Here is a 13813-nt window from a genome sequence, read left to right as displayed (position 1 = left end):
GCTGCTTACCAGCTATGTGAATTTGAGTAAGTTTATTTTCAAACTTCTATGACCTTCATTTTTTTCCGTAAAGTATAGATGATTTTTGATTTGTTGTTGTAGGGAACATGTCTGAAACACGGTAAGTAGACATTCAATAAATTTTAGTTTTCTTGCTTTAATCCACAGTGGAATAAATAACACAAATATTGAAAGTTTTGTATTAAGTCAAATAACAGAAGTACACTGGAACTCAGTTTTTTGATTCCCAGCCCTAGAGGGATCTTGAAGTAATCACTTTAAGCTGGGGGTAATCTGCTTACACTGGTATCTGAGTTCTTGAGCTCTTTAGGTCTTTTTTTTTTTTTTTTCCAGCCCAAGTAGATCATCTCATTTGTATATTTCGGAGTCTCTCTATTTCCTCTTCTCTAGTCGCCTCACTATGGGAAACTGCTCCTTCTACCGTTCATGTCTATGTTCTAATGAAGGACTGATAACCAGTCAACATTTAAAGCTTTAATCCTACAGAAAGTTGGTAAAGCCAGAAACACATCTAAGCGATTTGAAACCAGAAGGTGATTCTCCATTTCATCATTTTCCTAATAACTGTACTTTATTGTAGGCAGGAGGAGGACACAAGATCTTTGTCAATGTACATCATGGAGAAATGAAAAAAATCAGCAATATAAGAGACAATTTAATATATATAAATGTTCTTTAAAAAATGGACACATTTCCCTTGCAAATTCCATACTTCCTTGTGCTAGATGGCCTCATAATACAAAGAGAATACTTGTAAACTTCTCCTACTGGTAACTCTATGTACTTGTAAGCAGAGCTTCACTCACTTCCACTTACCATGCTCCCCAAGGATTAGTGAGATTTTGCTTAAAATAGGTTTCAGAGTCTGGGTTAGTGGGCATTTAATAGCGCCAAGTAGTTTACTATTAAAGAGAAAGCTACCCTCTGTTTGCTGGCTTGATTAATTTCCAATCAAATCCAACATTGTCTCAACTTCATCCTTTTCTGTTTTTCTAATTTCTCATGCTCATTGCCCCCAGAACTTATGTACTTACCTTTGATTGCATTAGAGTGCTCAACACAGGTGGAACTCAGTGTGTACTGTTATTTTAGAAGGTTCTTTCTGGTTATCAAAAACTCTTGTAATACAGGGGATTATGACTTACACTCCAACACAGCAACCAGTGCATTCAGTGTGTCTAGTACAAACTGACTTTCAGTTTCCCACACCCAAAAGTCATCTTTCTAGAAAGTTTGGAAGAAGAAGAGTTTTATCTTTGTTTCTCCTAATATGGCCACTCAGAGTTCCTCCTCAGTGCCATGTCCTCCTCCCTGACAGTACAGCCATGCTGTGAAGAACGCTTGACATCACTTGGTATTCCTTGGCACAGAGATGATTTGTCTATAGGATGCTGACACACAGGTAGTGGTAGAGGGGAAATCTCTAAGAGCACATACCCGATGACTCTTTTCTCTTCCCAGCAGAATTGCATCTAAGAAATTCAACTCTTCACAGGGCTTCCACGTGGAAGCACCCCAGTTTCTAACCTTTTTCCTTGTAGACCACACCTGCTATCTCGCTTTTATCTTAGAAGAGGAATATGTAACTATCTTTGAATTATTTTAGAATGCTTTGGTGTAATTTATAATTACAATGAACAATTGCCTTCAATTTGATTAAAAAATTATTGAAAGTCTTAGCAGTCTGGAATATAAAATTTTTTCATTATATTTAAACTTCAAATGAGTGTGGTCAAGGGATTATAGGAATCATTCATAAATATTTGACCTGTATACTTATATATATACATATATACACACATGCACACATAAAATAAAGGCAAATTAATGTTGATTCATGGGACTGGTGAAATTTTAGACACTCTTAAATTTATACTCAGAGATTAAAGAATGTGGAATGGTAGGTGGATGGAGTGAGTGCACATCCCTGGCAGAGTGGAAAGAACTTTGGTTTGAGAATCAGAAACCTATATCCTGGTCACAACAGCACATCTAATTAACTGCATGATATGGGCAAGCTAATCTCCTTGAGTGTCATTTACTTTACCTACAATAGAAATTGTTTGGATGAGATTAAACATAATACTTAATTTTCTAATGATTCTTTGATAATTTGTATTTATTCAATGACTGGTGATGGAAAGATTTGTATGAATTGGTTACTATTTAGGGTTAACTCTCATATAACTCAGTTTTTGTGTGTATTGTTAATAGTATAAAAATAATTTATTTCTTATCACTAATAAACTAATATGACAAGTGTTCTGTTGATCATCTAGCATGATTGAAAGTTTGTATAGTCCTTCTTAAAATAAAATATTAAAAACTAGGTAGAGGGGCCGACCCTGTGGCTTAGCGGTTAAGTGTGCGTGCTCCACTGCTGGCGGCCCGGGTTCGGATCCCAGGTGCACACCGACGCACCGCTTCTCCGGCCATGCTGAGGCCACATCCCACATACAGCAACTAGAAGGATGTGCAGCTATAACATACAACTATCTACTGGGGCTTTGGGGGGAAAAATAAATAAATAAAATCTTTAAAAAAAAAACTAGGTAGAATATGTTCTGAGTCTAATCAGAAGAATGAGCCTATTTTCTGGTTTTTCATACAACATCTGCCCCCAAAAAGGGCTTGTGATCTTGAACACCTATTGCTGAATTTCACTTTAGTTTAAATTCCAAAAGTGAAAGTGGAAGAAAAGTAGCTTGAGTTTTTGAGAGAGGGGAGGATGGTGGAGCACCAAATTCTGATTTAGGGAATTATCATTTTTTTTGATTAGTTAAATATGCATTGCTTTGACTTTTTTCTTTTAATCTGTAAGATGAAGGTAGGATCTTTAATGTCCTTACTAGTTCTGACATTCTGGACATTTTCCTTGGGTTTTATAGTAGTAGACTTTCTATTGAAGTTAGTATGTTTCATACATATTTTTCTACTCCTTGTTATGTCTCTTGCCGTTCACAATGAATTCATGTATTTTTTCTGCCTAGGCAGAAGTATATTTTTAATTGTTTTTCTTCAGCTGGAAACTTCCCCATTAGCCTCCATTGGGAGGAATATTTCAATTAATATCAGAGAAAGTCCATGTTGCAAAATCCTTATTTCCAGAGCTTAGATTGTCTCAGGAAACAGCCACTTGGGGTTATGTTTGATAATGATTGCTGTGATGATCATGATTAACCAAACCATCTGAGGTCAACTCCTCAGTATAAAATATTTTTTCCTGTAAATGCTTTGGACAGTGATTAGATTGAGAAAAAGATCAGATATGGTTGAGTTTTGCCTTCTTTGGACTCCCTGTTATTGGTATCTGAGTGCTTCACTGCCATCTACGCGTCCAGACGTAGAAGAAAGAAATGTGCATCGGACCCCATGGCAGGGAGCTATGGTTTGTGAGGATGAAAGAGAAGAGAAACTATATCTTGATGGAAAATTTATTGTCAATTTTTTTGCAATACAAGGAGGTCATGACAATAAATTCAAAAGTAGTAGTACAGAGTTCCAGTGGTGGCACAAAAGATGCATATATTCTGAATCTTCAACTACTACAACAATCTTTGCTCAGGAGATGGAATGTGTTACAATGTTATCAGAGAAATTTTGGCTCCTAAAGCATGTCTCTTGTCTCCCTGGATAGGTTTGCCAATAATCAACTAAAACAAAATCTGGAAAATCCAAAATTTGAGTCTCAGAAATTTTAAAGAATGCTCATTTTATCCCAAAGCATCCAAATCACTTTGTCATATCATTCTGAATATAGTTCCAAATGCTGTTTACTTCTTCCATTCACTATTTTCTTTTTTTTTTTTTTTTTTTGGTGAGGGAGATCAGCCCTGAGCTAACATCCGTGCTAATCCTCCTTTTTTCTTTCTTTTTTTTTTTTTTTTTGCCGAGGAAGACCAGCTCTGAGCTAACATCTGTTGTCAATCCTCCTCCTTTTTTTCTTCCCCAAAGCCCCAGTAGATAGTTGTATGTCACAGTTGCACATCCTTCTAGTTGTTGTATGTGGGACGCAGCCTCAGCATGGCTGGAGAAGCGGTGCGTCGGTGCGTGCCCCGGATCCGAACCCGGGCCGCCAGTAGCGGAGCGCGCGCACTTAACCACCAAGCCACCGGGCCGGCCCCCATTCACTATTTTCTAATCAAAGAGCTCAATGATTATGGAGGCTTACAAAAAAAGCTTTGGACCAAATGAAAGGAATAGAGTACAGTGCTACAGCTGAAAGAACAGACAAACCCCCCCAGTACCAAAAGAAGGGATCATATTAAATATCTTAATTCCGTGTTGTGTGTCACATTTCTTCTTTGGATTAGTTTTTATCTAGAGTTAGTTTGTTTTCTATTGGCTTCAAATTATTATTCAAAGTAATAGCACCTTTGTTATTATTCAAAGTAATAGCACCTTTGTTCTTGGACATATTCATAGAGTGGGGTGTTGCTATCTAAGTGAAAGGACCCCGAGTCTGTTCTCTCCCTTCCATGGTAACCTTTGGTCTCAGAGTCTCTTGTCTGCTTATCATCCACATCCTGACTGTATCTTTTGATGCTCCCTAACGGACTTGATCCTGACTCTTGCTTTTGCCTTTCCCCACTCTGTGTGGTTGTACTGCTTGATGAATACCTACAGCTGTACTCTTCAGTTCCTGTAGGGTCTTGGCTATCAAGAGAGTGACTAGAAATGGAGCTTTGACTTGTGCTTCTGCTGTCACTTGACTGACCATAGCTGTCACTTGATTGGCCATGGCTATGTACTTGTCTTTTATTGATGTGGAATCCAGATTGACCCTGGATTTCTTCTGATTGTCCGTGACTTGATCCCTGTCTTGCTAAACTTGTGCCAGATCTTACCCGCTCATGAGAAGATGTATCACTGAAATGCTGCTGGCTGGATCTGTGTATACCTATTGTGTTGAATTCTGATTGTCCATGCCTAGATCCTGATTGTTCATGAATCTGTTTCCCCCCAATCTTCTGCATGCCCTATGCTATCACTATGGGATCCCTGCCTTCTAGTTGAACTAGATTCTGAATGGCTGTGAGGTGATATGGATTGTCCATGGCTAGACACAGAGTGGTTGCTTGACTGGCTATGAGTAGATCTTTGCCTTCCAGATTGAACATGAGTGTCACCTAACTTTTCATGAGTTACTAGTGAATGTCCATGACTAGATCCTTGCCTTCTAGTTATACTGGATCCAGAATGATTATGGGAATCAATGGACTGCCCATGACTTGTCTCTGATTGTCCACGACTTGAATCTTGTCTTCCTGTTCTTTCAGTTGCTTTTGATCCTGTATGGTCAGAACTAGAAACTGATTTTCCATGTCTAGACACTTGCTTGTTTGCAGCTCTATCCATTGACCTCAAAGGGCTAGAATTGCTCCTACTTGTTCTGCTGTCCCCAGAAGGTCTGTACCCAGACTGTCCATAGTCATAATCTGCACTTCCATAGCTGCCATGTTTCCAGCCTTGACCTGATCCATATCTTTGTCTTCCACTAAGCGGTGACTGAGAATGACTTATTCCAGACTGGTAATGACTGCTACCTGAATGTTTCCTTGTGCTATCTCTTGACTGCACATGAGTATCATGTGACTGTGTATGGCTGGGCCCATTGCTCTCTATTGTGCCAGATCGTGATTGTCTATGGGTAGATGTGGTCTGCCCATGAGCAGACCCTGAGTGTGCAGATTTGTCTCTTGCCTGCCCATGGGTAGATACCCATTTCCATGCAGTTCTAGATCCTGATGGATTATGAGTAGGTGTCTGCTCTTGATCTGATATTGAGTGTTTAGAGATATCTTCTGAATGTTCATTGCTGGATTCATGTCTTCTGGTTGTATTGGTAACTGACTGTTTTGAGGAGGACCCAGAATGTCCACGAGTAGAAACTGGGTGTCGCTGTGAGACTCCTGAATGCCTTTCACTGTCACTGACATGCTGTGACTAGATCCCATTCTGCCACTCCTGCTGGAACCTTACTGTGTGGATTATCCATGGCCAGAGTGGGCATGTCTAGTGGTGTCTCCTGACTGTCCACGAGTAGTTCCCTGTCTCCCTTCAACTGTGGATCTCGACTCTTCATGTTGAGATCCAGCCTGGCCATGACTGAATCCTGAATGTCTCTGTGAGACTCCTGAATGCCTTTCAGTGTCACTAGACTCACCTTGACTAGATCCCCTTCTGCCACTGCTCCAGGAGCCAGACCATGTGGATTGTCCATGACTAGACTGAGCTTGTCTAGTGGTCTCTCCTGACTGTCCATGAGTAGTTCCTTGTCTCCCTTCAAGTGTGGATCTTGACTCTTCATGTTGATACCAAGCCTGTCCATGAGTGGATCCTGAGTCTCTGAGAGACTCCTGAATGCCTTTCACTGTCACTAAACTCGCTGTGGCTAGATCCCCTTCTGCCAATCCTACTGGACCCTGACTGTGTGGATTGCTCATGACCAGTCTGTGTATGTGTGGTGACATCCCTTGACTGACCAGAAGTAGATTCTTGTCTTCTTGTGCTAGATCCTGACTGTTTATGGGTCGTTGCTGTATGTCCATGATCTAAACCAGAATGTCCAGTGCTGTCCTCTGAGTGTCCATGTGTTGGTCTTCTTCTACTTGTATTAGATCTTGATTGTCCATGCTCATTTCTAGAATGCCCATAGGTAGATGCTGAATATCTCTCCAAGTTACCTGACTCACCTTCACTGTCATTTGATTGGCTATGTGTTGTTTCCTATCTTCTGGAAGCTCTCCTTTCCTGACTTGATCCTTGCCTTTGTTGCCTATGTCTGTGAATGCTGTCATGATCTTCAGACTCACTTCCTGATGTACTGTGACCCCTATTTCTTTTATTATCACTCTGAGTAGTTCTTTCTTGGCTGCTTGTCTGACTGTGTGGGGAATCTAATGTTGGATGCTTTTTGCCTGAACTAAAACCACAGCTTCTTTGTCCACTTGCCCTAGATTCATGTTTGTCATAGCCAGAGGGTTGACCTGAACTAAACTCATGTTGATCATAACTGGAAGACTGACTTGAATTAGACCCATGTTGGCCAGAGTTAGAGCACTTGCCTGAGCAAGATCTATGTTGGCCAAAACTAGAGGATTGCCCTGAACTAGAACCATGTTGACCATAGCTAGACTGACCTGAGCTAGACCCATGTTGTCCAAATCCAGAGGACTGACCTAAGCCAGATCCATGTTGGCCAAAACAAGAGGATTGCCCTGAGCTAGAACCATGTTGACCAAAGCTAGTCTGACCTGAGCTAGACCCATATTGTACGAGGCCAGAGGACTGCACTGAGCCAGACTCATGTTTCCCAAAGCCAGAGGACTGACTTGAACTTGACCCATATTGTCCAAAGCCAGAGGACTGACGGAGTCAGATCCATGTTGTCCAAAGCTAGAGGATTGACCTGAGCCAGATCTATGTAGTCTAGAGCTAGAGGATTGGCCTGAGTCAGAGCCACATTGGCCAAAGCTGAAGAACTGACCTGAGCTAGACCTGAGTTGGCCAAAGCCAGAAGACTGACCTGACGTAGACCCATGTTGGCCAAAGCCAGAGGACTGACCTGAGCTAGACACGTGTTGGCCAAAGCCAGAGGACTGACCTGAGCTAGACCCATGTTGGCTAAGCCAGAGGACTGACCTGAGCTAGATCTGTGTTGGCCAAAGCCAGAGGATGGACCTGAGCTAGACTCGTGTTGGCCAAAGCCAGAGGACTGACCTGAGTTAGGCTCATGTTGGCCAAAGCCAGAGGACTGACCTGAGCTAGACCCATGTTGGCCAAAGCCAGAGGACTGACCTGAGCTAGACCTGTGTTGGCCAAAGCCAGAGGACTGAGCTGAGCATGACTCATATTGCCCAAAGCCAGAGGACTGACCTGAGGTAGACCTGTGTTGGCCAAAGCCAGAGGACTAACTTGAGCTAGACCCATGTTGGCTAAGCCAGAGGACTGACCTGAGCTAGATCTGTGTTGGCCAAAGCCAGAGGACGGACTTGAGCTAGACTCATGTTGGCCAAAGCCAGAGGACTGACCTGAGTTAGGCTCATGTTTGCCAAAGCCAGAGGACTGATCTGAGCTAGACCCATGTTGGCCAAAGCCAGAGGACTGACCTGACCTAGACCTGTGTTGGCCAAAGCCAGAGGACTGAGCTGAGCATGACTCATGTTGCCCAAAGCCAGAGGACTGACCTGAGCCAGATCTATGTTGTCCAGAGCTAGAGGATTGGCCTGAGCCAGACCCGAATTGGCCAAAGCCAGAGGACTGACCTGATCTTGACCCATGTTGGCCAAAGCCAGTGGACTGAGCAGAGCCAGACTCACATTGGCCTACCACAGAGGACTGACCAGAGCCAGACCCACGTTGATCACATTTAGAAAATTCATTTGAACCAGACCTTTTTTGATCAGAGTTCGAAGAGTGTCTATGGGAACTAGACCATGTTGACCATAACTAGAAAACTGACTTGTTCCAGACCCATATCGTCCACAGCTAGAAGATTGACTTTAACCTCTTCCCTGTTGTCCTCCACAGCTCTGTGGTTGACCACACACTCTAGATCCATATCCTCTCTGACTAGAAGACTGGCTACAGGAGCTAGGCTCATGTTGACCATACCCAGAGGACTGACCACTTGAGATACATCCATGACCTTGTCCTCCACTACTTCCTAATTGATAACATGACTGGGTACAGCTAGATTGATTTCTTTGCCCTCCAAATCTACCTGCCTGACAAGAATTAGAAGCATTTTGTGACCCTCCACACCCACCTAAATTGCTGGAACCACATGCATGGCTTTGCCTTCTACTGTCTCCCGAACCTCTAGAGCTAGACCCAAGCTTTTGTCCTCTACCCCTTGACTGAGTAGAGTTTGATTCATGTCCACTAGCATCCGATCCACGTGACAGACCACCATGACCTTTCCTTTTCCCACTCTTTGATCCACACCCAGATTCATATTCCTCCCCAGATTCCTTAGAGGGGCTAACATGTGACTTGTTTCTTCTTTTCCCAAGATCTCCAGAGCTGAAGCCATGTCTTTCTTTGCTACTACTCCATGAGTGACCAGAGGTAGACCCACGGCACCTTTTCTCAGATCCCTCTTAGTTCCTTGAGCTAGAGAAACCACCTTGCCTTCCCAGCCCCCTGGAGTTAGACCCATGTCTGTGTTTTGCAGTTCCCCTCAATCCCTCAGAACTGTAACCATGCTCCTCTCCCTCACTGCAACTTGAATATATGTAACCTGATCTCTGTCCTGATGTATTCTTTTCTTCCTCTTCTGTTTCACTTTCTTTATCTTGGTATTGGCAACCATGCCTGTGCTTCTTTGACCCTGAAGCTTTGCAGTATTCTTTGCTGAGAACCTTGTTGCAGGCCATAGCCAGCTTGAACACCATGAGAAGAAACTCAGTAAAGTCCAGTCTTAGGTCATGATCTCGATCCAGCATATGCATGATGACTTTCACTGTGTCTGGATCATCTGGGTTCTGTATACAAGCAATACACCAAAGGAGACCTGGTCAGCTTAGCCCACATACTCAGCTAAAATATTCATGTAGGGCTGTGGGATTGTGGATGTTTGACATTAGGTTTTTTTTTTTTTTCTGAGGAAGATTGGCCCTGGGCTAACATCCATGCCCATCTTCCTCTACTTTATATGGGCCGCTGCCACAGCATGGCTTGACAAGTGGTGCGTTGGTCCGTGCCCAGGATCCGAACCTGCGAACCCTTGGCTGCTGAGGCAGAGCATGCAACTTAACTGCTATGCCACCGAGCGGGCCCCAACATTAGGTGTTTTTAATCCACCCAAGGATTACTTTAGGCTAAGGCAGTCTAATAGGATCCAGCAGGTGTGAAGAGGTAATAGAAAAGAATAAAGATTATTGGGATCTTCAGAAGAATACATTTCAAGGACCTAAGCTAGAGGACTAGGCACTCAGGTATGGCATACAGGAAGGAGTTGAGTAAACAAAGTTCAGTACCTGGTGTGTTTTAGTTTGACATACATTTTAAACATTACATGCTAATATAGTCTATGTTAGGATCTTTAATTTTGAAGTTAATAGCTGAGTCCTTCCCAAGTAGATGGAAAAAATTGCGTGTATTTTGTTTTCAGTTTTTAGTCATCCTGGCTACTTGGTCAACTCCCCTTGTAGATGATTTCCCTCTCTAAACTTTTTCTTCCTCATTTGATATGATAATTTATTAATTCATGTCTTAGCATAAATTATATTCTGCTTTTTCAGAATGGGAAACCTGGGGGCATGAAAAAATCTGATGTCTACAAGGTGGGAGTGCACAGAAAAGTAAGGAAAACACATTCACCTTTCTAAAAATAAATGCTGCCTCAACACTTTCTGATGTCCCAAAAAAGTACTGCTTGCAGAGTTTGCTCAAAGACCACTGGGACTGGGCACTTTTTACCTAATCTTTGGTGACATGGCAGAGAATGTAGGACCCTAGCAGCCTTTACTCCTGGCACGTGGTCCTCACCTTCAGAATTAGACAAGACTCCTCCTCCAGAAGTTCCTTTAGCTCATCCTTGCTCAGCGTGCCACATTCCCCATCCTGCTTCGTGTATTTGTAGAAAACGTCAATGACAGTGACAACATTTCTCAGGAGGTTGCTCATCTTTTTGCAAGTTTGAGTGAACCTGAAGAGGAAATAAAAAGACCCTATCATTCATTTTATTTCCTTTTAACTTATAAGGAGTTCTGATTTTAATAATAATCATCATGATTTTTCAAATCTCTTGTCTCTTTTAAACCAAAAATGCCTCAACAAGTAAGGGATGATACAACACCTTTCAACACAGTGAAAATTAACTTTTTAAACTTTGAGTGACTTTGCTAAGATCAAGTCATGGGATGTTACTGGCTGAACTGGGACTAGATCTCATATCTCCATGTCCTGGATGAAAATATTCTTTACGTAATGCCTCTATACTTGGTACACTTTAGTGTCCCTGGTGTTGTCCTGGAGTTTCCAAAGTTTCCCAAACCACCTAGGTGTATTGCCCAGTATCTCTTGCTAATTTCACTGCTTTTCTTGAGTCAAAAGTGCCAGACCTTCTGCCATGCAAACCTACTTCCCCTCTGGGCACTAGAAGCTGAACTGGACTATTAAAGCCTTCAGCAAATAAAAAATGGGCAGAGTGGGCCAATGCTATCCTGATGCCTCAGAGGCATGAGATAGCCCTCATCAGACCTCAGAAACCATCCTAATCTCAGCCTTGACCAAACACTGTTCTCTTTCAGTAATCAGGAAGAAAGTCTCAATGATGCAGGCAGTACTTTGACTAGTGGATGATTAGATCTTGGAGCTCTGGGAACTAACACCAGACAAGGAAGGGACTCTACGATAGTGCTGGTCTCCTCCATATTTGAGCTGGACAACCCAGAAAAGATGGCATGTGAAAAGACTAGCTTCCTAGATTGTGGAATGGCCTAGAAGAAGACAAACTTCTACTTGCATTATTCTTCTCCACAACAACAAATTTATTCTGAAAAGACTGCAGAATAGGGGCCGGCCCAGTGACGTGGTGGTTGAGTTCGCGTGCTCCACTTTGGCGGCCTGGGGTTCACGGGTTCAGACCCCGGTGCAGACCTACGCACAGCTCATCAAACCATGCTATGAGTGTTCCATATAAAGTAGAGGAAGATGGGCACAGATGCTGAGGAAGATTGGCCCTGGGCCAAAAAAGAGGAGGATTGGCAACAGATGTTAGCTTAGGGCTAATTTTCCTCACCAAAAAAAAAAAAAAAAAAGACTGCAGAATAAACTAAACTAACCAAAGAAGTAAGTAAACAGAATGAAAAGAAGAAAAAAGAAAGAAAGAATAGTGAGTAGAAAGGCCTAACATATATTAACTCTGCCTTAGCTCATGCTCCTCGATTTCTGCCATGGACAACAACCAACCAAATATCCATCAGTGTTGTGGATGAGTTTTCTCTCACCTGGTTCACCAAAGGAACAAGTAGGATAAAGCCTGATGCAGCTTGCAGGGTGACAGTGGATTGAGATAGTGGCCCTTATATAGCTTATAATGTGTGGGTGCTGCCATCTGTGGGATGGACTGATTCATTTCCAATCAAACCTAATTCCACCTCTGTCCATGTTTACCTTCCAACTTCTTCATATTCTCATCTTTGAGATGATTGCAGAAAGGCTGGTACCGGCCCACCTTCCAGTATGAGGACACATTGAGATGCAGGTGTACTCATGGAGAGTGGGGCTTGCGACCTTTGCTACAAGAGGGGAGGCTAGTAGCATAGACGTCTGCCAAAGCCTTTCTCACACCCGTTTCCTATGTCTGGTCCATGTAGAAGAATTCAGGGAAGACCCAGGGTAGGACTCTTAAAGGAATATGTTTCTTGGCTTCTCTCTAAAAACTAAAACTAAATCTATTGCAAACTTGTTTAGCCCAGTGATTAAGAGCGTAAACCTTGGAATCTGACAGATCTGGGTTGGAATCCTGCCTCTGCCACTCACTAGTTATGTGACTTAATATCTCTGTAAACGTGGGGAATTTTCTTCATAGTGTTGTTATAAAGCTTGAAAGAATTAAATCAAGTGCCTGGAACAAAACAGCCATTCAATAAGAGGTAAAAATAGCTGTTTTTCCATTAAAAAAAATACTACCCTTTTTTTTTTGCATTTGATTGAAATACTATATTTTCTGTGTTTGTTTTGTGGATGATATCATCATTGTGAATGTCACTCTTACCAGTTCTTTTTTGAGCTAAAATCATTTATCAAGCACTGTGCTCAGGGTTGATCAGCATCTGTGGGCATCTAATACTGTACCAGGTGGCCTGTGATTGGTCTGCTTGGAAGAGGTTGGCTGGTGGGTCACATTGATTAAAGGCAATTATGATGCCAATAATCTTGATGCTATTTATGGTGATGATGATGATGTTAATAATGGAGATAAAATCCCAAGATCAGACCCTCCTAATTTTGCAGCAGCAGGTCAAAGCATAGGCCCTAGATTTGCCTGCAGGGTGCATAGACTGTTTCCTTCTTTCTCTATGACTGATCCACTGCGGGGCTCGTGGGGGCTATAGTGTATTTATTCTGCTTTTCCAATGTGTAACCTTTCTTCCTCTGGTTACATTCTAGACCCTGGAAGCCCTTTCCTGGTTGTCTATGGTTCTTAGCCACCTAATCTTCACTATGAAGACTTAATCTTCCCAAATCTTGAGACCCTGATTCTTTTGGGGTCTTAGAGATTAAAAAAGTCTTTCTGTCCCCTCTCTTTCATAAAGAAGCCAGAGTCCGAGCAGTCTCTAATGGATTATGGATTTATGGACTTCTCCACTGCCTGCTGCCCTCCTACCCCACAGAATTCTGGGACATGTAGTTCTGAGTGGTTCAGCTTGGTCTAAGTGTGAGTGAGACATTTGCTGACTGAGGTATATTCTTCAGCTTTAGAACCTTCCTCTGCTTACATGTAAAGCTCACCTGTCAAGTTCAACTTCTTTCTCCTGGAAGCTGCTCAAGGCTGCCAGTGGCTGGAGTTTTGCTGAGGTAAAACCCAATCCAACTTAGGGCTTTATGTAAAGCCAGAGGCAAGTTGAGTCAGGTCCATACCAACCAAGTTCAGATTCTGCCTGCTGTAGGACTGGTTCCCTCACCTATTAGTGCTACAACCCAGGAATCTGGGACCTAGGCTAAGCTATTTGTCAAACAACTTTGTGAGTGATAAGGCAAGCTGGATCTCTATTTTAAGAATGGGAGTGAAGGGAGGGCATCTTGTATATTAATTTAAATACATATTCTGCAACCCCCA

General features: G+C 42.5%; 1 protein-coding gene across 1 annotated transcript in view; it reads right to left on the bottom strand.

Moving 5' to 3' along the window:
- The window catches only part of LOC101406147 (uncharacterized), a 61228-nt gene extending 50575 nt beyond the window's left edge, over positions 1 to 10653 (bottom strand). The window contains 9 exon segments of the mRNA XM_087417791.1: positions 6004 to 6144; positions 6229 to 6366; positions 6368 to 6436; positions 7022 to 7394; positions 7397 to 7651; positions 7654 to 7962; positions 7965 to 8456; positions 8459 to 9509; positions 10516 to 10653. Coding sequence (XP_087273917.1) covers positions 6004 to 6144; positions 6229 to 6366; positions 6368 to 6436; positions 7022 to 7394; positions 7397 to 7651; positions 7654 to 7962; positions 7965 to 8456; positions 8459 to 9509; positions 10516 to 10653 — 2966 coding nt within the window.
- Positions 10654 to 13813: the final 3160 nt, after the last annotated feature.

Source organism: Ceratotherium simum, chromosome 2 (assembly GCF_057802395.1).
Source record: "Ceratotherium simum simum isolate JZ-2026a chromosome 2, ASM5780239v1, whole genome shotgun sequence".
Taxonomy (NCBI): Eukaryota; Metazoa; Chordata; class Mammalia; order Perissodactyla; family Rhinocerotidae; genus Ceratotherium; species Ceratotherium simum.
The sequence above is the reverse complement of the archived record's forward strand: the minus strand, read 5'-3'. Positions and strand labels throughout refer to the sequence as shown.